Here is a 22653-nt window from a genome sequence, read left to right on the forward strand (position 1 = left end):
AGCTCTTTCAAAAAGTCAGCACCAGTACAGGAAGTCACAAGTGCCTGTACCATTCTAGCATTCTATCCAAAATTGTGACGAAAAAGTGGATTCGACTCAGTTGCAGGGGACTGGACTTTGTGACAGATTAGTTCACAATTTTGGTCGAGTAGGTGGCAGAAGACAAATCTGAACCTCAATGTGCCACTGAATGCTCAGATATTCCACTACTCTATTCTTAAGGAGAGAATACGGTGACTGGATAGGAACAGCTAAAATAATGCAAAGTTGTACACTTTCAAGCTAAACCTTTAACATTCAGTAGTGATGGTGCTGATCGTGTTCCACGTCTTTCATAAACATAATTGTCGAGACTATGCCCCTTTAATTTTGAAAATATGGTTTTCAAACTTTCAATTGACCGAAAATGTTGCAATTCGAAATGAGACTGAACAAACTACTTAAAAATTCAAGGTCACCTTCGAAGGTGAAGGTGAAGGTGAAAAAACAAACTGACACATCCATTAAAACTGTCTAATAAAGGGACATTACAATGCAAGGTATTGGATATTGAAACAATGGCTGCCACAGACAGACCCACCCTAAACTTCTTGGAAATACACAATTGGTGAATTATAAAAGGTCAGGTTACAGCCATTGCACAGAGCTTGCACGTGACACATGGGAGTGTGAAAAATATTTTCAGATTTAAAAGGCTGAAAAGCTCTGTTCAGTCCCCCTCTCTCTTTAGAAATAAGTGCAATAACAGGTTTGGAAGTCAACTTTATTAGCAATATGCCAGAGAACTGAGATCTCTTAATTGCAATTTCTTATACATCTGACCTCATCCATAAAAGCAGCTAATCCAAATTTGCCGCCAAATTTAAAAAGCTACGCCTCAAGGACGAGCAAAGGAAACTTAGCCATATATTCTCTGAAATTCATTTTATTGGACTCTAACTTCCCTAATTTCTGGTACAGGTGTCTGTGACATTGTGTTTTTATTATTTTTTCCCCATGGGTTTAACAATTAATAAATTTGCACTTTAACTTAAGAAACCTTGTTTGATTGGCTCCTTATTGCTCACTGCATAAATAGTTAAACACATTCTCATTTGAAAATGGCACACCTTTGTGAAAAAGAAACATAAACTTCTGTTGTGATGAGCAGAGAAGGTTGAATGGAGCGGAGCCAGTTCACTCCTTCTCAACTGGTCAGAACATAGTATGTCATTACTTTTCCACAGATCAGATCACTCCCAAGATGATGGCTCTTGTAGCTTAAAGGAATTATCCTGTAAAATACCATTACATACACAAGCAAGTCATCTTAATTTGACAAAGAGTCATCCAGACTCGAAACATTAGCTCCCTTTTCTCTCCACAGATGTTGTCAGACCTGCTGAGGTTGTGCAGTATTTTCTGTTTTTGTTGATGCCAGCATCCGCAGTAATTTGCTTTTATCTTAATTTCAATTGCTATTTTACAAAATAAAAACATTTATCTGCCTTCATTTCCTGAAAATGGCTAAATTATACTATGGCATAGTTCCACACGTACCAATCACATATCCTGTTAACAGCTAATGACTAGGTTCATTAAGAAAAAGGTTACTTGAGCGAGGAATGAGAAGGTAAGCAATGCATATAGAAAAGCAAATGAGGAGCAGTCAACCACTTCAAAGACAAAGGGGGAGAACGCAGGTATATAAAGCAAAACCCTGCACTGCCTCGATTCCATTAGCCACAAAATATTTTTGGGCCAGGATTCACAAAACCGAGATGTGCATGTGAATGGTTACATTGTCCAGTATAAAATATACCAGTTTGTATTACAAGTCAGCTGTCCACTTTATAATATTTCTGTTTCATTTACCTCAGAGTCTTCACTGTTGACTCCAAGCTCAAGAATAGCATGGGGTGATTTCATTTTGGCTTGCGTTGAGTGACCCATTTCAAGGTTCAGACAGAACCCAATCTTCTCAAGCTGTCAATATGATCAAATTTGAGATATTAATGCAGAATAGACATTGGAATAACTTTTCAGACGACTTATTTGCCTCCCCTCCCGCTCCCATCTTGGCCTTACATTGTAACCCGGCTTTGACTTTATACAGCACTTGGTCTTGACTCAGCATGTGCAATACCATGGAAAATCTACTAGCTGCGTACATAAATTTACTTCAAAGTAATGACTCAATACTGAAAAGCAATCAGCAAATTAAGGCTATCCACATTTCTAATGAAATGATGGGGTAATATTGGTCATTTGAAATGAATGGAAAAGATAATTGGGTGCAACATAATGCAGGCTGTTGTTTGCTTGCACTCATCTTGTGCTATTGCTGAAGATGAACTTCACCTCAATAAGCCATTATTTGCAATATATGTTTGTGAGAAAATGCAGCCACTTATTTGGATTTTCACAAATAATCTACTCTAATAATCCATAATTTTTCAAGTCCTTCAATAGGACAATGACTTGAGACGACTACTACTGAAATTACGATATCTAATAATATTATTTCCCAGAATTCTACGGTATTCATGATTCGATTCGGAAGTTCCACAAGTAAAGCACAAGGATTCTACCTGTAGGCAGCAAGCAAAGAACCAGAAGTATTAAACAAGTCAAGACTATTTAGGATTTGATACGCATTCCCATCGCTGAGTCAGGTGGTTATGGATTCAAGGCATGTACAGAAACATTGCCAAGACATTCATGAAAACATAGAAAATAGGAGCAGGAGGAGACCATTCAGCCCTTTGAGCCTGCTCCACCATTCATTATCATGCCTGATCATCCAATTCAATAGCCTAATCCCGCTTTCCCCCCATATCCTTTGATCCTCTTCGCCCTAAGTACTATATGTAATTGTTTCTTGAAAAAATGCAACGTTGTGGCCTCAACTACTTCCCGTGATACGAGGAAAGGTTGAGGGTGCTAGGCCTTTTCTCATTAGAACGGAGAAGGATGAGGGGCGGCTTGATAGAGGTTTATAAGATGATCAGGGGAATAGATAGAGTAGACAGTCAGAGATTTTTTTCCCCGGGTGGAACACACCATTACAAGGGGACATAAATTTAAGATAAATGGTGGAAGATACAGAGGGGATGTCAGAGGTAGGTTCTTTACCCAGAGAGTAGTGGGGGCATGGAATGCACTGCCTGTGGTAGTAGTTGAGTCGGAAAAGTTAGGGACCTTCAAGCGGCTATTGGATAGGTACTTGGATTAGGGTAGAATAATGGAGTGTAGGTTAACTTCTTAAGGGCAGCACGGTAGCATTATGGATAGCACAATTGCTTCACAGCTCCAGGGTCCCAAGTTCGATTTCGACTTGGGTCACTGTCTGTGTGGAGTCTGCACATCCTCCCCGTGACTGCGTGGGTTTCCTCCGGGTACTCCGGTTTCCTCCCACAGTCCAAAGATGTGCAGGTTGGGTGGATTGGCCATGAAAAATTGTCCAAAATTCTATGATTAACCTAGGACAAAAGTTCGGCGCAACATCGTGGGCCGAAGGGCCTGTTCTGTGCTGTATTTCTCTAAAACAAAAAAATAACAAATTCCACAGGCCGACCAGTCCCTGGGAGCAGAAATTTCTCCTCATCAGTCATAAATCGTCTACCCCAGATGGTAGACCCCTGGTTCTGGACACAGCCACTACGGGGAACATCCTTCCTGCATGTACGCTGTCTAGTCCTGTTAAAATTTTATAGGTTTCTATGTATTCCCCCCTCGTTCTTCGGAATTCCAGCGAATACAATCCTAACCAATCTCTCCGCCGTCCCAAGAATTAGTCTTGTAAACCTTCGCTGTACTCTCTCGATGGCTCTCTTCAGATAAGGAGACCAAAATTGCACACAATATTCCAGGTGTGGCCTCACCAAAGTATAACTGCTGCAAGACATCCCTGCTCCTGTACTCAAAATTCCAGTACAGTGCTGAATTGAGACCTGCATCTTCAAGTTGCTGTTGCACACGAGGACATGAAGTTATATTGTAGCATTTGAAAAGTAACAGGTAATTCTCCAAGGGTGGTGGCCCATTCTCTCACAAACTTTACAAACAGAAATAAACTCACTCAGTTCTCTGCCATACCTGGATGCCACCTCCAAGGTGATAAACTGTGGATAGAATTCACCCAAAAAATGACTCGGGCAATTCTCCAGGACAGGAGCCAGTGATTTAAAAGCGGGAGAGGAGCCAGAGAGTTAAAAGCGCGGGAGAGGAGCCGGAGATTTAAAAGTGCGGGAGAGGAGCCACCTTCTCTAACCTAAGGGGTTGAGTGAATATCAGGTAAGCTCTTTCTTTCTTTTTCTTGTTTTATCCGCAAGCTATCTAGAGGGGGTGGCCGGGAAGGCAGTGTAATGTTCCTCCTGCAGAATGTTTGAGGTGAGGGACACTATCAGTGTCCCTGCTGATTTCACCTGTGGGAAGTGCACCCATCTCCAGCTCCTCAGAAACCGTGTTAGGGAACTGGAGCTGGATAAACTTCGGAACATTCGGGAGGCAGAGGTGGTCATAAATAGAAGTTTCAGGGATGTAGTTACTCCGAAGAATGAAGATAGATGGGTGACGGTGAGAGGGGCTGGGAGGAAGCAGTCAGAACAGGGATCCCCTGTGGTCGTTCCCCTGACACGACTTACCAGGGGTTTGATGAGGACTCGTCTACTGAGGTAGTATGGGCTGAGGTTAGAAACAGGAAAGGAGCGGTCACCCCGTTGGGAGTTTTCTATAGGCCTCCGAAAAGTTCTAGAGATGTAGAGGAAAGGATTGCAAAGCTGATCCTGGATAGGAGCGAAAGTAACAGGGTAGTTGTCATGGGGGACTTTAACTTTCCAAATATTGACTGGAAACGCTATAGATCGAGTACTTTAGATGGGTCAGTTTTTGTCCAATGTGTGCAGGAGGGTTTCCTGACACCAGGCACTGCCTCAGGCATCCCTGTAGTGCCAGGTTGGCACTGCCAGAGTGCCAGGGCACTGCCCTGCCCTGTCCCAACCAGCCAGGGCTCCAATGGCCTCAGAACCACTCCCACCCACCCGCCCGGTGTGACCATTATGTGTGCTTTCCATTTCTGGAGACCACTACTAATTCATGCTGGCATGAGGCCTCACACGTGGGGCCGGTGAATACCGGAAACCAGGAGACTCTTTTTTTTGAATGGGCGGTGCGTATTTAAATGAGCCTAATAATTCATACTCTGCTGGGCGTGATCCCGATCATGTCAGGCATGGAGGGTCAGGAGCATCACGTGCAGCTCGGCGCCTGGCACAAAACACGTTTTTGGCCTCTCCCACTATGCACGCGCTGTAAAGCAATCGGGACTGTGCGTAATGCAGTGGGAAAATCATGTCTTATAGTTATACTTCAAAGTAATTCTCTTTACGTGAAGTGCGTTGGGATATTCTTTGTGATACAAGCGCAAACTCTTCATTTTAAAAAGAAAACCCCGAGTATTTATTTCTGATCGACTTATATTACCTTTTTAGGAGCAAAAGTACTTTGCCTCAGTTTTTCAACAATATCTTGGCCCATATTTGTCCAGGCTTGGCAAAAGGCCTCAGCTTTCTCTTGACTCAGGTGAATATTTTCCAGTTGTTGTTGAAGAGCAGCGGGTTTCATGTTGTAATAGGCTGCCTAATAAGGGAATACACAAGTGAAAATTCACAAGAAGCCACATTCCATCCAGTTTTGGAATTACATTGCCATTCCTTTACAGTCGGTGAGGCAAAATCCTGGAACACCCTCCCTCCCTCTCTCTCTCACAGCACTGTTGGTGTACGTTTACCACATGGAGTGCAGTGGTTCAAGAAGGTAACTTGCCACCACCTTCTCAAGAGCAATTCGTGTTGGGCAATAAATGCTGGCCTAGTCAGTCATGTCCTCATCCTGTGAATTAATTAAAAAAAAGAACATGCATCCACTCCCCATCCACCACTAGAGTGAAGATTCCACCATTCGGACGAGTTTCTCCTGAGACGGGTGCTGTGAGTCGGGAGACGTCCCAACTCGGTGAAAATGCAGACCTATTTATTATAATCTTACATCTGCAAGTATTTCTGGTTGGAGCTACTCAATTTCACTGTCCAGTTTTGATATCACACTTTGTCAACTTCTTCCTCATTAACCATTCAAATATCCACATTTATAACGCTCCCTCCAAACCCACCTCACACAAACACAATTCAACGATTGGTTCCCACAACAAATCAGACAAGATTTTTAAAAGTCTGAGCAATATCACATCTGTTTCACACTGACATAATTAAATTTATCCACTGAATTGTGTAATTAAAATTCATTTAAAATACATTAAAATGTTTACTTAAAGGCCTTATGTTTCCCAAAAGGGCTTTGATACATTTCCCTGGAGTTGTGATGCAATGAATTGATTCCGGACTGTGTTGTCTGAGTATTTTGAGACAATTCCCAGGGTGTGTCGGCACAGGCTGCAATTTGCACTGATCGAGTACTTTGTCTAGCTTCTGGCAGTTTCAGTCCTAAAGCTTTCAAAATTATTTGGACAAACACTAGTAAGATAAAATTTACATTGAGCATTTTCTTTTTAAACAGAGGCCGTGCCTATTTTAAAAGAAATAAACTGAACAGGTTGCACATGTGTAGAAGAAAAAATGAAAAATGACAATATACTGAAAATACATCTATTATGGTTATGTTTGTGTTCTATAAACTTTGGGAGGTGTATTACCCAGACTGGGTCTTATTTCCATGCTAACATATTAATTATTTTTAAAAGTACCAGTTAAATTATGAAGCCAACAATTTTGCTGGCCTTTTCTATGAGCAAAGCACAGGTAAAAATTATTCACTTTGAACCTCCCGTGAGGTTTTTGTTCAGTTTTCAGAGACTCTTGCCCATCTCTCATCATTATACATGGTTCTGAAATTTATAGAACACAAGACAAAAGCTACAACAGATATATGACTTTTAGTCCCTGCACACACAGACTCAATATAAATTAAGCTAGAATTAAGCTTTTGAAATTTGCCCTATTCTTTTCATAATTTTTAAAGATTATGCTATTGGTTAAAAAAAGTGTTGGAAGGAGAAGAAAAAATATTGTATTAATACTTTGACAATGGCATTGAATTTCGGGAAATTAGGGGTACACGCCAAATCAGTGTACACAAATTCAAGAGTCTCAGCAAATATATAATCAACAAGCCCAAGGGTTTAGGAAAAAATAAAGTATTCAAGTAAACGCCTGCATAAAAGCACTAAAAGACAAATTCAATGGATCAATTTTATTACATTACTATAAGTATTTTTCTTTTAAATTTTTGGGGCAGTAGATATTTCAGTTATTCATAAAAAGAAATTCGGAAAGCATTTTGAGCATTCTGCATGTCCCCAGTGGTCAGATTGCAGTAGGTGACAAGCCAAGTAAGTTTGCAGATGACACCAAGGTTGGTAGAGTGGCAGATAGTGTTGAGGAATTCCAGTGGACACAGCAGGACGTAGATAGGTTGGAGACTTGGGCAGGGAAATGGCAAATGGAGGTTGATCCAGACAAATGTGAGGTACTGCATTTTGGTAGGCCGAAAATAGAGGGGAAATGTACCGTAAGTGGCAAAACTCTTAGGAATATAGAAAGTCAGAGAGATCTGGGCGTGCAGGTCCACAGATCTTTGAAGGTGGCAACACAAGTGGACAAGGTAGTCAAGAAAGCATACAAAATGCTTGCCTTCATTGGACAGGACGTAGAGTATAAAAACTGGCAAGTCATGCTGTGGTTGTATGGGACGTTGGTAAGGCCACACTTGGAATATTGCGCACAATTCTGGTCGCCACACTACCAAAAGAATGTGGAGGCTTTGGTGAGAGTGCAAAGGAGATTTACCAGGACGTTGCCTGGTCTGGAGGGTGTTAGCTATGTGGAGAGGCTGAATATACTCAGACTGTTTTCATTAGAAAGGCAAAGGTTGAGGGGTGACCTGATAGAGATCTACAAGATTACAACGGGCATGGATAGAGTGGATCGGCAGGCACTCTTTCCTAGGCTGGCGGGGTCAGTCACCAGGAGGCATAGGTTTAAAGTCCGTGGGACAATGTTTAAAGGAGATGTGCGAGGCAGGTTTTTTTTTTTTTTTTTACACAGAGGGTGGCAAGTGCCTGGAACGAGTGACGTGTTGCCAGGGGAAGTTGTGGAAGCAGAAGCAAATCCCTGGGAATTACAGACCAGTTAGTCTTATGTCTGTGGTGAGCAAAATACTGGAAAGGATTCTGAGAGATAGGATTTATCATTATTTAGAAAAACAGAGTTTGATTAAAGATAGTCAGCATGGCTTTGTGAGGGGCAGTTCATGCCTCACAAGCCTCATTGAATTCTTTGGGGATGTGACGAGACACATTGATGAAGGTCGGGAAGTGGATGTGGGGTACATGGGGCGCGATTCGCCGCTCCCCATGCCGGGTGGGAGAATCGTGGGAGGGCCGGGCGACTTATTTCACGCCCCCCCGCGATTCTCCCACCCCCCGCACGGAAGATTTCGGCGCTCGCCATTTTTCACGGCGACCGGCGATTCTCTGACCCGAATGGGCCGAGCGGCCTGCCGTTCACGACGGCGGCAACCACACCTGGTCGCTGCCGTCGTGAACATGGGCGCCAAAGGCCCATTTGAAGCTTGTGGGGTGCGGAGAGGGGAGTGAGCACCACGTGCTCGGGAGGGGACTGGCCCGCGATCGGTCCCCACCGATCGTCGGGCCGGCGTCTCAAAGCGACGCACTCTTTCTCCTCCGCCGCCCCGCAAGATCAAGCCGCAACGTCTTGCGGGGCAGCGAAGGGGAAGACGGCCACCGCGCATGCACAGGTTTGAGCCGTCAGCCGCGCATGCGCGGGTTGGAGCCGGCCAACCTGCGCATGCGCGGCTGACGTCACATAGGCGCCGCCGTCGCATCCTTCTCGGCCCGCCGCCTTGACGCAAGCGTCAAGGCCCGGCGGCCGAGAATAACGGAGCGCTGCTCCTAGCCCCCCGGGTGGGGGTGAATAAGGTGAGAGGAGCAGCCTCCGAGGCCGTCATGAAACTCGGCCGAGTTCACGACAGCCTTCCCGATTTTTCCCGGGTGGAGAATTCCGCCCATGGATTTCAGTAAGGCATTTAATAAGGCTCTCCATGGTAGGCTCATTCAGAAAGTCAGGGGTTACAAGGACATTTGGCTGTCTGGATACAGAATTGGCTGGCCGAAAGAAGACAGAGAGTGGTAGTGGATGGAAAGTATTCCACCTGGAGGTCACCAGTGGTGTCCCGCAGGGCTCTGTTCTGGGACCTCTGTTCTTTGTGATTTTTATAAATGATTTGGATGAGGAAGTGGAAGGGTGGTTAGTAAGTTTGCCGATGACCGAAGGAGTTGTAGATAGTGTCGAGGACTGTTGCAGGTTATAACAGGACAGTGGCACGATGCAGAACTGGTTAAACCATACCCTGGTTAAACCATACTTGGAATATGGGACGGGATTCTCTGAAAACGCCGGCACCACCGGGCATCTTGGACCAGCAATTCTGTTGACCACAGGGGGCCAGCTGGAGTGCTCCGTGCTGCTTGAGCTTCCGTCCGCGGCCCTGCACTGCTCACCGTGGGTCCGCACATGCGCCCGCCGATCAGTGGCCTGGCCATCATGGAGGCCCCCTCTGGAGACTGATCCCTCTGCCCCCCCCTCCCCCCCAACAGGACGGCAACCGCAGCAGTAACGTCGAGCTCCCATCGGGTGGATCCAAACGTGACCCACACCAGCAGGAACTCAGCCGGTCGACCGTGGAGAATCGCCGCGGGGGCCTCTTTCAACGCCCCCCCGACCAGCATCACGCCGATCGCACGCGCAGAATCGCATCCTGGTGTCGCGGGCTGTCTCGGCGGCAATTCCGATTCTCTGAGCCGGCGCGGGCTCAGAGAATCCCGGCCATGGTGTCCAGTTCCGGTCGCCTCATTATAGGAAGGATGTGGATGCTTTGGAGAGGGTGCAGAGGAGATTTACCAGGATGCTGCCTGGACTGGAGGGCATGTGTTATGAAGAAAGGTTGAGGTGCTAGGACTTCACTGGAGCGAAGAAGGAAGACGGTCACCTGTACAAGGTGATGAGGGGCATGGATAGAGTGAACAGCCAGAGACTTTTCTCCAGGACAGAAATGGCTGTCAGGAGGGAACATAATTTTAAGGTGATTGGAGGAAGGTATAGGGGAGATGTCAAGAGCTCGGTTCTTTACACAGAGTGGTGGGTGCATGGAATGCACTGCCAGCAAAGGTGGTGGAGTGAGAGTCATTAGGGACATTTAAGCGACTCTTGGACAGGCACATGGACAGCAGTAAATTGAACGGGTGTAGGTTAGATTGATCTTAGATTTAGGATAAATGGTTAGCACAACATCGTGGGCTGAATGGCCTGTACCGTTCTATGCTCTATTAACGGCATCTTGACAAACACAAGGATAGGATGGGCATACAGCACAAGGAAGTGCTGAGGGTTTTGGCAAAGGTTGGCATCATGACCGGTACAGGCTTTGATGGCCGAAGGGCCTGTTCCTGTGCTGCATTGTTCTTTGTTCTAAGAAAGCCAAAATACAGCCGAAAACAGAATCATGATGAAATACAGCATATATGAAGACCGTTCAGCCCGTCGTCCACTGCCAGCTCTTGAAAGAATCAATACCATTCCCCTGCGCTTCCCATGTCCTGCAAATGTTTCACCTTCAAGTATTAGCAATCTCCCCTTTTGAAAGTTATTATTGCATCTGCTTCCAGCACTTTCCAGCTCCTTTCAGGCACACATGCTGGATCATACCTGCTGTGTTAAAAATAAAATTCTCCTTTCACTTCAGGTTCTTTTAACAATTACTTTAAATTTGTGTCGCTCATTACCAACCCTTCTGCATCTCTAGCTGCACCATCAAAATCTGTACCTAATTTTCAACATCTCTATTAAATCTCTCCTGAACCTTTTCTGCTCTAAAAGGAGAATAATCTACCTTCCCTGACAGCCCCATTGAGGTGGAACCCATCTATCTGTGACAGGTATTTCCAGTCCTGTCCAAAGGTTGGTTTCAATGCTCCAGGACTAAAAAGCCTTTCCACCTGCACCATTTCTCCAGTCATGCAATAACCTGACCCACCTTACTGAACCCAACTCAAGTTGCGTGTAGTACAAGAAGAAAAATATGGGAGACAACGTTTTTGGTAGTCGACAAATTTGTAAACTTTACAGTAAATCATTAATTTTAAAGCATCAGGTACTTTTCTGAGCTCTTTTTAAAAAAAAACTGTCTGGAAAGTTACTATCCGACGCTAACCAGTTCAATGTGTGCTGACAATTTGCACAAATCAAGCTCCACTATTTTAGATTTGTAATACAGTAATCTCCTGCTGTTCACAGGGCTTACATTCCCACAAAACCTTACAAATGACAAAATCACAAACGACGAACATGCTTTACAATGGGAATCAATTAGATATCCTAAAATTTTACATATATAATGGATCAAAGATATCTATTTTAAAATAAATTTAAAGAGCAATTTATTGGAGAAATTGTTTAGAAAACAAAAAACAAGAAAAATGCAAAGTTCGGCACACTTAAAAGTGAGAGAGAGTGGAAGTGGATTGTGATCAGGAATTAAATAGAGTCCAAATATGTGCAGGTTAGCTAGGGTTATGGAGTTACCGGGATAGGGCAGGGTAGTAGACCTGGGTGGGGTGTTCATTCAGAGGGTCGGTGTAGACTCCATGGGCCAAATGACCACCTTTTTGCACTGTAGTTCTATGGTTCTATAAAAGGAAAAACCACATGCAAACAAAAGCAGACAACACACGCTATGCACAATTTCTGCTTCCCAGAATACTTCATGGACATCTGCCTTTTCTTAAACAAACTATATTTTGGCATTTTCTAAGGATAGCTTCTAATTTTACTTTCAAAACCATGGATAAGTGAACACTTGGGCCCACAATGGGTGAACTGGTGTGTGCGGATAAGTGAATACGTGAAAGAAGAAGTTGCGAACTTTATTGTACACAGCAAAATAAATGAATTTGCTTTTAGTTTTAAAATCAAACCTTATAATTTTTACTGTGGTTCCACAACTTTTCTAAAATGCAATGGAATGCTATTGCCAAGCTTTTGAAATGATTAATAAAAGTCAAAATTTTATGTACTGCAATTCCCTATTATTTTACCTGTTCCAGGATAAAAGAGACAGTTTCCAGCACTAAGCAGAGGTCTTGTTTTTCCAGATGAAGTGCAACTTGAAGCTTTTCTTTCTCTTCATTATTAAATGAATCCTCATCCTAAAACCACAATTGATTAGTACTTTACCGATCCAAGACGATATAATCAGCACTTTAAAACGATATCAGTAAACTGCATAAATAGTTAGTTTGAAGAACACTTTGATAAAATTATCTTCTGCCCAAATTAAGATAATGCTTAAAACAATATTTTAAATAGACGGTCAGTTGAGAGGTCCTTTAGTATAAATTGACAGGTTTCACTAACTGTACATTTAATTTTATTTATTTTTTGTTAACTTACAGAGGCAAAATAAAATATGTTCACCAATAAAAAATAAAATGCCAAATAAAATGAGAACAGAACATTTACCGTAGTGGAAAAGGTCACCAAGCCGGGCATCTGGAGGAAACTATTATTGAAAATGAACATACACAAAATAACAGTGATAAAGAAATGAATGGCACAAAGTGAAAAATCACTAGGATAGGGTTTCCAATTCAAAGTTTTTAAAGAGGTAGATAAGAATATTGTAGATGTCCTACTTATAATCTTCCAAAATTCTCTCCAATCGGGAATCATTCCTTTAGACTGGAAAATAGTAAAGTGACATGCTCAATGTAAGGAAGGGAGCAGAGAGAACTGGGGAGTATCGACCAGTTAGCCTAACATCTGTTGTCAGGAAATTAGAGAGGTGAACATCTTGAAAGTTTTTAGCTGACCAGAGACAGTCAGCATGGATTTTTAAAAAAAGACATGATGAACTTGATGGAATTTAAGAGGTAGCTAAAGTAGTGGACTAAAGCAGCTAAAGTAGTCTCCGGATGTTGTTTATATGGACTTCCAGAAGGCATTTGAGAAAGTCCCTCTAGAAAGGATATTAGCTAAAGTTGAAGCCTATGTGATTGATGGCAAATGACTGACCTGGTTCGGAAATTAACAGAACATAGGCAGAATCGTTATTGTGTTAGATTCTGGTGACACGACAGGGTCATTTCACATCGAGGACCATAATCCCCAAGCACTGGGGGCGCGATTCTCAAGCCCCGCGCCGGGCTGGAGAATCGCCACAACAATGCCACGCCTCCTCGACGCCAGTGCGCGATTCTCTGAGGTGCGGAGAATCGGAGCCATTTGCGCCGGCACGTTTGGCGCGCATGCCGGTCGCGGGCTGCTGTCGCACGAGGCGCTCCACAAGAAGTGGTCAGCGAGGATGGAGGAGATGGAGAACCGCGACCGTCGGAAGAACCTGCGGATTCTAGGCCTCCCAGAGGGGCTGGAAGGTTCGGATTTGGGGGCCTATGAGTCTATGATGCTGAACTCGCTAATGGGCGCGGTCGTTCCAGGGACCCTTGGAGCTGGAGGGTGCCCATCGGGTGCTGCTGAAGAAACCCAAGCCAAACGAGCCACCTCGGGCGGTGCTGGTCCGTTTTCACCGCTTCGTCGACCGTGAGTGTGTGCGGAGATGGGCGAAGAAGGAGAGGAGTAGTAAGTGGGAGAATGCGGAGATCAGGATCTACCAGGACTGGAGTGCGGAGGTGGCAAGAGAAGGGCTGGTTTTAATCGGACGAAGGCAGTGCTCCACAAGAAGGGGGTCAAGTTTGGCCTGTTACAACCGGCACGCGTCTGGGTCACTTATAAGGACCGCCCGCTCTACTTTGACTGTTATTGATATTTTGTGAAAATTTGAATAAAAATTATTTTTAAAAAAAGAAAATAATCAAAAAGATGAATGGAATGTTAACCTTTATACCTAAAAGAATAGTATACAAGTGGATAGAAGTCATGTTTCAGCACAGGTTAGGACGAGACCAGAGTACTGATGGGCAATTCTGAGCACCATACCCGAAGAAGGATATATTGATCTAAGGGATTTGTAAGATCCCCTGGCCTCCATGGGTTACAATCACAGAATGGTTACAGCCCAGGAGGCTGTTCAGCCTGTCATGTCCTTGCCAGCTCTCTGCAAGAGCAACTCAATTCCGTTCCCTCAACCTTTCCCTGTCGCCATACAAACTGTGTCTCTTTAGATAAATATATAATTTCCTTTTGAAAACCACAGGTACATCTGCCTTAATTAATCCACAATTATTGCAGAGACTTCATTTTCATAGAACCATGGAATCCCTACAGTGCAGGAGGCCATTTGGCCCATCGAGCCTGTACCAACCCTCTGAAAGAGAACTAGGCCCACTCCACCCCATAACTCTAACATAACCTGCACATTCCTAGACACTAAGGGGCAATTTAGCATGGCCAAACCACCTAATTTGCACATTTTTGGACTGCAGGAAGAAACTGGAGCACCCGGAGGAAACCCACACAGACAAGGGGAGAAAGTTCCAAGTGTGCACAGATAGTTACCAAAAGCCACCAAATTGAACCCAGGTTCCTGGCGCTGTGAAGCAGCAGTACTAACCACTGTGTCACATACTGCCCAATTTTGCCTTAGCTGTTAAATTGACTGACTGGATTTATCATTGCTATCTTTTTTTTTAAAAAGGGTGCAATCATCCAATAAGCTGGCATCATATCCAAGGAGCAATGGAAGATAATGTCCAGTGCCTCTACAATTCCCACATAATTCCTTGATTCTCCTTGGTTTCATCTTACCCAGTCCTGGTGACGTATCAACTTTCAGCAGAGCCAGCCTTTTTAGTATCTCCCATTTATCAATTTGTAGTCCATCGAGTGTCTCAACTACCTGCTCTTTCACTACGACTTTTTGACAGCATCTTCTTGCTCAGTAAAATAAATACTCATTTAGTACCTCAAACGTGCCCTCTACCTCTTACATAAATCCACTTGTGACCCTACCCTGACCAACCTCTCATTTCCATTCTATATGGCTTTGGACTACTTTGAATTCCCTCAATTCAACTGTCAGTCTCTTCTCGTACTCTCCCTCTTTGCTTTTCTTATTTCTATTTTTCATTTTCTCTCTGGACTTTCAATATTCAACATAATTCTAACTTGCGTTATTAATCTAACATCTGCCAGGTAACCCTTTTGCTGCTTCATCTTAGTGTTTATTTCTTTGTTATTCAGGGAGCTCTGGCTTTGTTTGTCTTACTACTTCCCTCTTTGGGAATATACCACGCTGAACCATTCCCGCTTTAAAGATAGCCCATTGTTCTATTAAAGATTTGCCTGCCAATCTTTGTTTATTATAACAGATCTGGCCCGTGTAAATTGTGCTTGTGGCACAGAAATCCAGTTTGTTCCCTAACTATAGACTAAATAACTAAGCTGTGAGAAGGGATAAACAAACTAGGATTGCAATCCCTGGAATTTAGAAGGTCAAGAAGTGGTTAATCAGTTTTCAAAATATTTGTTCAAAAAGGAAATGAGGAGGGTACAGGCCCAACACGTTCCCTCTAGGATAACAGGAAGGAGTTACAAGGCCAGAGAACCATGGATGACCAGAGATATTCAGGGTACGATGAAAAGGAAAAGAGAGGCTTTTAGCAAGTCCTAGGGGAGGAAATTAGCGCAGTACAGAAAGTGCAAGATGGAGCTTAAGAGAGCAAAGAGGGGATATGAGAAAGCTCCGGCTTGCAAAAATAAGGAAAATCCCAAGATAAGTATATCAATGGGAAGAGGATAACCAGGGATAGAGCAAGACCTATTAGGGACCAAGGGGACAATCTGTGGGTGGAGCCAGAGGACATTGGTATGGTGTTGAATGAATACTTCACATCCATCTTCACCCAAGAGAATGAGGTAGATATGGATTTGGAATCCATAGCAGGAAGAAACACGGAGGTATTCTTGAGCAAATAGGAAGTGACAAGGTATTGGAGATGTTGGCAGGCTTAGAAGTGGACAAATTTCTAGATCCGGATGAATCGTGTCCCACGCTGCTTGTGGGAAGCGATGGAGGATATTGCCGGGGCCCTGACCAAATTTTTTAGTTCCTCTCTGGCCACGAGGGAAGAACTAGGAACTAGGGGACTGGAGAACAGCTAATGTGGTTCCACTATTTAAGAAGGGTTGAGTCAGCAAACTACAGACCAGCGAGTCTCAGTCAGTGGTAGGGAAACCAATGGAGAAAATTCATCTCCACTTGGAGAGGCAAGGTTTAATCAGGGATATTCAGCATGGTTTTGTCAGAGGGAGGTCATGCCTAACATATTTGATTGAATTTTGTTAGGTGGTGGCCAGAGTAGATGAGCGTAGTTCAGTTTATGTAGTTTATATGGATTTCAGCAAAACATTTGACAAGGTCCCACATGGGAGAATAATAAAGGAGGCAAATGCACATGGGATACAGGGTGATTTGATAAGGAGGATTCAAAATTGGCTTAGCTGTAGGAGACAGAGGGCAAAGACATATGGCTGCTTTAGTGACTAGAATCCAGTGGCATACCACACGGATCTGTGCTGGGTCCCTAATTAATCATTTATATAGATAAAAGTAGATGACTATGTGCGAGGTAGGACCCGTACGTTTGTGGATAACACAAGATTGGCCGGGTGGTTAACTGGAGGTTGAGTGTCTTGGGTTACAGTAAGATATAGACGGGATGGTCAAATGGGCACTTAACGATGGGATGCACTCCCGCTGTCGCTGGCAGGGAGGGTTACGGTGTATGTTACGGTGGAAGTATTGAAAGTACGTGGATGTTTGCACATTTTTGCCTTTTTTGCTTCCTTTCTGATGATGTCTGTAACTGTTTATAAAGCCAAAAACTATCTCAATAAAATTGTTTATTAAAAAAAAAATGGGCACTTAACCCTGAAATGTGAGGTGATGCACTTTGGAAGGAGTAATGTAACAAGGAAGCATTCAATGAAATGCATGACACTGGGAAGTTCCGAGGAACAAAGGGGCCTTGGCATGTTTATCCATAGATCTCTGAAAGCAGGAGGGCAGTTTAATAACATGGTGAAAAAGGCATATGGGACACTTGCTTTTATCAATCGAGGTATTGATTACAAAAGCAGGGAAGTTATATTGGAGTTGTATAGAACTTTCGTGAGGCCACAGCTGGAGTTTTGTGCATAATTCTAGTCAACACATTATAGGAAGGATGTGATTGCACTGGAGGGGGTGCAGAGGCCATTCACCAGGATGTTGCTTGGGGTAGAACAACATTTAAGTTACAAAGACAGGTTGGATAGGCTTGGGTTGTTTTTTGCTGGAGCAGAGAAGACTGAGGGACAACCCGATCGAGATATACAAAATTATGAGCAGCATGGATAGTGGGGGTAAGGAGCAGATGCTCCTCTTAGTTGAAGGGTCAATCATGAGGGGGCACAAGCTCAAGAGTAGGGGCAGGTTTGGGGGGGGGGGGGGGTAGATTTGAGAAAAAAACTCTTTTACCCGGGGGTGGTGACGGTCTGGAATGCACTGTCGGGGAGGATGGTGGAGGCAGGTTGCCTCACATCCTTTAAAAAGTACCTGGATGAATAAAATGCTATGACGTGCCAAGTGCTGGCAAATGGGATTAGGTAGGTAGGGCAGGTGTCAGTGCAGACTCAATGGGCCGAAGGACCTCTTTTGCATTTTCTTTATCTGTGATTCTGTGAATATTAAGAGAAACAATTAGCTTCTTCCCTATGTAGAGAACCTGAGACAGGAGAGCATATACTGTTAAAAAAAAAAAATAGAGCCAGATTTTTCATGAGTAAAAGTAGAAAAGACATCTTCAAGCACAAAGGACAAACAGCATTGATGCAAGGTCAATTGTTAATTAAGATTAAGATGGCTAGATTGCTAGCCAAAGAAATGAAGGAATTATGGAAAAAAGGTGGTGTTATGATTCCAGTTGATGTTATACATAGTCAAGATGATCTCAGAATGGACCCCTAGCTCAAAAGACAGGAGCATTTATTTTTTAATAAGACATGCAAGAACAGTCAGGACCACTAATTAGTTTTTTAAAAATCATAAACATGAAAAAAATTGGATGATGTAATACTTCCCCCACCCCCACTTTGCTTCATAATTACACAGAGATTTTTTAATTAACCTGGATTACAAAGCACATCTTTAGCTACAAAATGGTTGCATTATCACAAAAAGTACAAAAAAATCACAATGACTGTGGTAAGATACTCGCCACCACAAGTGAATATTTGTGGATATGTCCTCAGAATCCCCCCAGATGACTATCAAGTGAGAATTTCCAAATTCCACTCCCAAAAACACACCTTTAAAATCTTCTCTCATAATTACGCTTTCCCTTAGTGGTTTGTATTCCAAACTCCAGTCCAGGTTTTATACATTGCTCTTTCAAACCAAGCTTCCACTCCACTTTTAACAATGATTCTAGGCAGCATTTTACACCACCATCCCCTTTTCTGTTTCCTTTGTTTTAACTGCTTTTACGCAAGCTCGGAGATCCAGCCACCGATTTCCATAGTAATTTCAATTCACGTTCTCCAGGCTGTAGTAAAATCTCGCAAACCTGAAAATCGCTTCAAATATCTTTCAAGCATCTCAGCCCAGTCGGTCTTTACTAAACAGATCTCTGTTCTAGTACCTTTAACCTCCGACTTCTTGGAAACTCTTTGTTTCTCTATTTCTTCAACTAACTGGTCTTCAGATCCCTGCACTTGTTTTCTTACTCCTAGTATGGCTTTTCTTCCAGCAAAGCTGAAAGATATGTTCCCTCTCTATTTGAAGCCAACTGCTTCTAGCAGAATTGTGAGGGCTGCCTTCTCTCTCACTATCTATCACCAACTACCATCAAATAAGCAAAACTAAAACTTAAAAGCTCCTCTGGTTTATGAGGCCCCAGTTGCCAAGCAAGCACTGCTGGTTTATTTTCTCTTCACGCCATCGCTTTCCTGAAAGTGAACCCTCGGAAGGCAACGGGTCCAGATGGGATCCCTGGTCGTGCACTCAGAGCTTGCGCAGACTAGTTGGCAGATGTGCTCGCGGACATCTTTAACCTGTCCCTACTCCGCTCTGCGGTCCCCACCTGCTTCAAGAAGACCACCGTCATACCGGTGCCAAAGAAGAATCATGCAACTACCGTCCAGTGGCCCTGACTTCAGTCGTAATGAAGTACTTTGAGAGGTTGGTTATGAAGCGCATCACCTCCATACTCCCAGGAATGCCATGATCCACTGCAATTCGCATACCGCCGCAACTGGTCCATGGAAGATGCCATCTCCCTGGCCCTACACTCATCCCTAGACAAGGACTCATACATCAGACTCCTATCTATTGACTACAGCTCCGTCTTCAACACCATATTCCCAGCCAAGCTCATAGCAAAGCTCCAAAACCTAGGACTTGGCTCCTTACTCTGCAACTAGATCCTCGACTTTCTAAACCAGAGACCACAATCAGTAAGAATAAACAACAACACCTCCTCCACAATAGTCCTCAATACCGGGACCCTGCAAGGCTGCGTAATTAGCACCCTACTATATTCCGTGTACACACACGACAGCGTGGCAAAATTTGGTTCCAACTCCATCTATAAGTTTGCTGATGAAACGACCATAGTGGGCTGCATCTCGAATAACAAGTCAGAATACAGGACGGAGATTGAGAACCTAGTGGAGTGGTGCAGCGACAACAATCTCTCTCTCAATGCCAGCAAAACTAAAGAGCTGGTCATTGACTTCAGAAAGCAAAGTACTGTACACACCCCTGTCAGCATCAATGGGGCTGAGGTGGAGATGGTTAGCAGTTTCAAATTCCTAGTGGTACACATCTCCAAAAATCTATCCTGGTCCACCCCATCGACGCCACCACCAAGAAAGCACAACAGCACCTATACGTCCTCAAGAAACTAAGGAAATTCGGCATGTCCACATTAACTCTTACCAACTTTTACAGATGTACCATAGAAAGTATCCTATCTGGTTGCACCACAGCCTGATATGGAAACTGCGCGGTCCAAGACCGCAAGAAAGTTCAGAGAGTCGTGAACACAGCCCAGTCCATCACATAAAGCTGCCTTCGATCCATTGACTCCACCTACACCTCCTGCTGCCTGGGGAAAGCGGCAGCATAATCAAAGACCCGTCCCACCCGGCTTACTTATTCTTACAACTTCTTCCATCGGGCAGGAGACACAAAAGTCTAAGAACACGCACAAACCAGACTCAAAAACAGCTTTTTCCCCGATGTTACCAGACTCCTAAACCACCCTCTTATGAACTGACCTCATTAACACCACTCCTGCGTGCTTCAGCCAATGCCAGTGTTATGTAGTTACATTTTTGCCCTATTATGTATTTTCATTTATTTCCTTTTCTTTTCATGTACTTAATGATCTGTCGAGCTGCTCGCAGAAAAATACTTTTCACTTGGTACACGTGGCAATAAACAAATCCAATCCAATCCCTCTCCAAGCATAATAGAAAACCCAACACCACACATGCAAACATCTTTGTCCAGTATGAATCTAACTATACATTTTACCCTTCTCGCATAGTACATCAAATTAAACCCATTTAAAATGAATGTTTGCCAGTACAAATATAAATCCCTTTAAAACTACCTTTATTTTCCTAACAGTGGGTATGTTGTTTGGTCACAGATCTCCACTGAATGGTGGGCTGAACAGACTTGAAGGGCAACTCCATCAACATACCTCCTGCCCCACCAGAGGTGCAAACACCCTGGACCACTGCTACACGAGCATCAAAAGGAGCCTACCGCTCCATTCCCTGACCACACTTTTGGCAAATCTGACCGCAAGTCAGTACTCCTACTTCCGGCTTACAAACAGCAACTCAAGTGTGCTGAACCAGTCAAGAAAATCGTGCAGTGCTGGTCTGAGGCATCAGAGGACACTCTCCGCGATTGCTTGGAGTCTGTGGACTGGTCGATATTCAAGGCCGCGGCAGCTAACCTGGACGAGTACACAACCACCGTCACAGACTTCATCACCAAGTGCCGAGGACTGTGTACCAAAGAAGACAATACGGGTTTTTCCCCAATCGGAAACCCTGGCTCAACCAAAAGGTTCATTCCCTGCTAAAATCCAGGACGGAGGTGTTCAAGTCTGACGACCCTGACCTATAGAAGAAATCCAGGTACGATGTACGGAAAGCCATCAGGGACGCCAAAAGACAATACCGCATCAAACTAGAGTCCCAGGCCAACAGCACAAACCCAAGACGTCTATGGCAGGGCTTACATGAAGTCACAGGCTACAAAGCAAGGTCAGGCGGAATCTCTGGTGCTGGAGCATCCCTCCCCGATGAACTGAACAAGTTCTATGCCTGGTTTGAACAGTCAGCCAATACATCAGTGCCACCCGCCACTACAGCGTTGGACACACCCATACCCACTATTACAGACTCGGAGGTTAAGTGCTGCCCTCTTGAATGCAGATGGATCCTTGACTTCCTCATCAACAAACCGCAATCTGTCAGGATAAGTAACAACACCTCCTCCACAATAGTTCTCAACACCGGGGCCCCGCAAGAATGTGTGCTCAGTCCTATACTGTACTTCCTATACACACACACACACACACAAGATTCAACTCCAATTCAATGTATCAGTTTGCAGATGATACGACTGTGGTAGGTCGTATCGCAAACAACGACGAATCAGACGACAGAAGGGAGATAGATCACTTGGTTGCATGGTGTACCGAAAACAACCTCTCTCTAAATGTTAGAAACACCAAGGAACTGATCATCGACTTCAGGAAGCATAGCATGACAACCCTCCCACTCTAAATCAATGGCTCCGAAGTAGAGATGCTCGATAGCTTTAAGTTCCTGGGGGTTATCATCACCAACAGTCTGTACTGGTCAACTCACGTTGATACAGCAGTCAAGAAAGTCCAACAACGTCTCTACTTCCTAAGGAAGTTAAAGAAATTCGGCATGTCTGCAACGACTCTCACAAATTTCCACAGATGTGCCAAAGAGAGCATCCTATCCAGCTGCATCACAGCCTGGTATGGCAACTGCTCGGCCCAAGGTCACAAGGAACTACAGAGTGTGGTGAACTCAGCCCAACGCATCATACAAGTTTCCCATCCTCCCAATGATTCTGTATACACCTGCTGCTGCCTCAGAAAGGCAGACAACATTGTCAGAGACACGTCACACCCAGGCTTTGCCTTCTTCCAGACCCTTCCAGCAGGCAAAAGATACAGAAATCTGAAGACCCGCACATCCAGACATAGGAACAACTTCCTCCCCACAGCTGCCAGAATCCTCAACAACTCTCCCTTGGACTGATTCATGGTGCCCTATGCTGCTCTTGTTTGGCCTTGTTTCTCATTGTAACCAATCACTATTTGTTGATGTACCATTGTCAATGTACTCTGTCGATTATTCTTTTGTCTACGATATACGTACTGTGTATGTTCGCTTGGCCAGACAATAAATATTAATTCATTAATAAAATTAATTAGTTAGAGAGAAGAAGGTTAAGAGGTGACTTAATAGAGGCATACAAAATGATCAGAGGGTTAGATAGGGTGGACAGCGAGAGCCTTCTCCC

The 22653-nt window shown here is 44.0% G+C and overlaps 1 protein-coding gene across 3 annotated transcripts in view; it reads right to left on the bottom strand.

Moving 5' to 3' along the window:
* The window catches only part of commd10 (COMM domain containing 10), a 159047-nt gene that overhangs the window by 131221 nt on the left and 5173 nt on the right, over positions 1 to 22653 (bottom strand). For all 3 annotated transcript variants that reach the window (XR_005461617.1, XM_038805047.1, XM_038805048.1), the window contains exons 3-5: positions 12170 to 12280; positions 5464 to 5619; positions 1855 to 1965 (exon numbers count right to left, since the gene is read on the bottom strand). Coding sequence is in view for 2 of the 3 variants with exons in the window: in XM_038805047.1 (XP_038660975.1) it covers positions 1855 to 1965; positions 5464 to 5619; positions 12170 to 12280 (378 nt within the window). In the remaining variant the exon portion in view is untranslated. The remainder of the gene's footprint in view (positions 1 to 1854; positions 1966 to 5463; positions 5620 to 12169; positions 12281 to 22653) is intronic.

This window comes from Scyliorhinus canicula, chromosome 8 (genome assembly GCF_902713615.1).
Source record: "Scyliorhinus canicula chromosome 8, sScyCan1.1, whole genome shotgun sequence".
Classification (NCBI taxonomy): domain Eukaryota; kingdom Metazoa; phylum Chordata; class Chondrichthyes; order Carcharhiniformes; family Scyliorhinidae; genus Scyliorhinus; species Scyliorhinus canicula.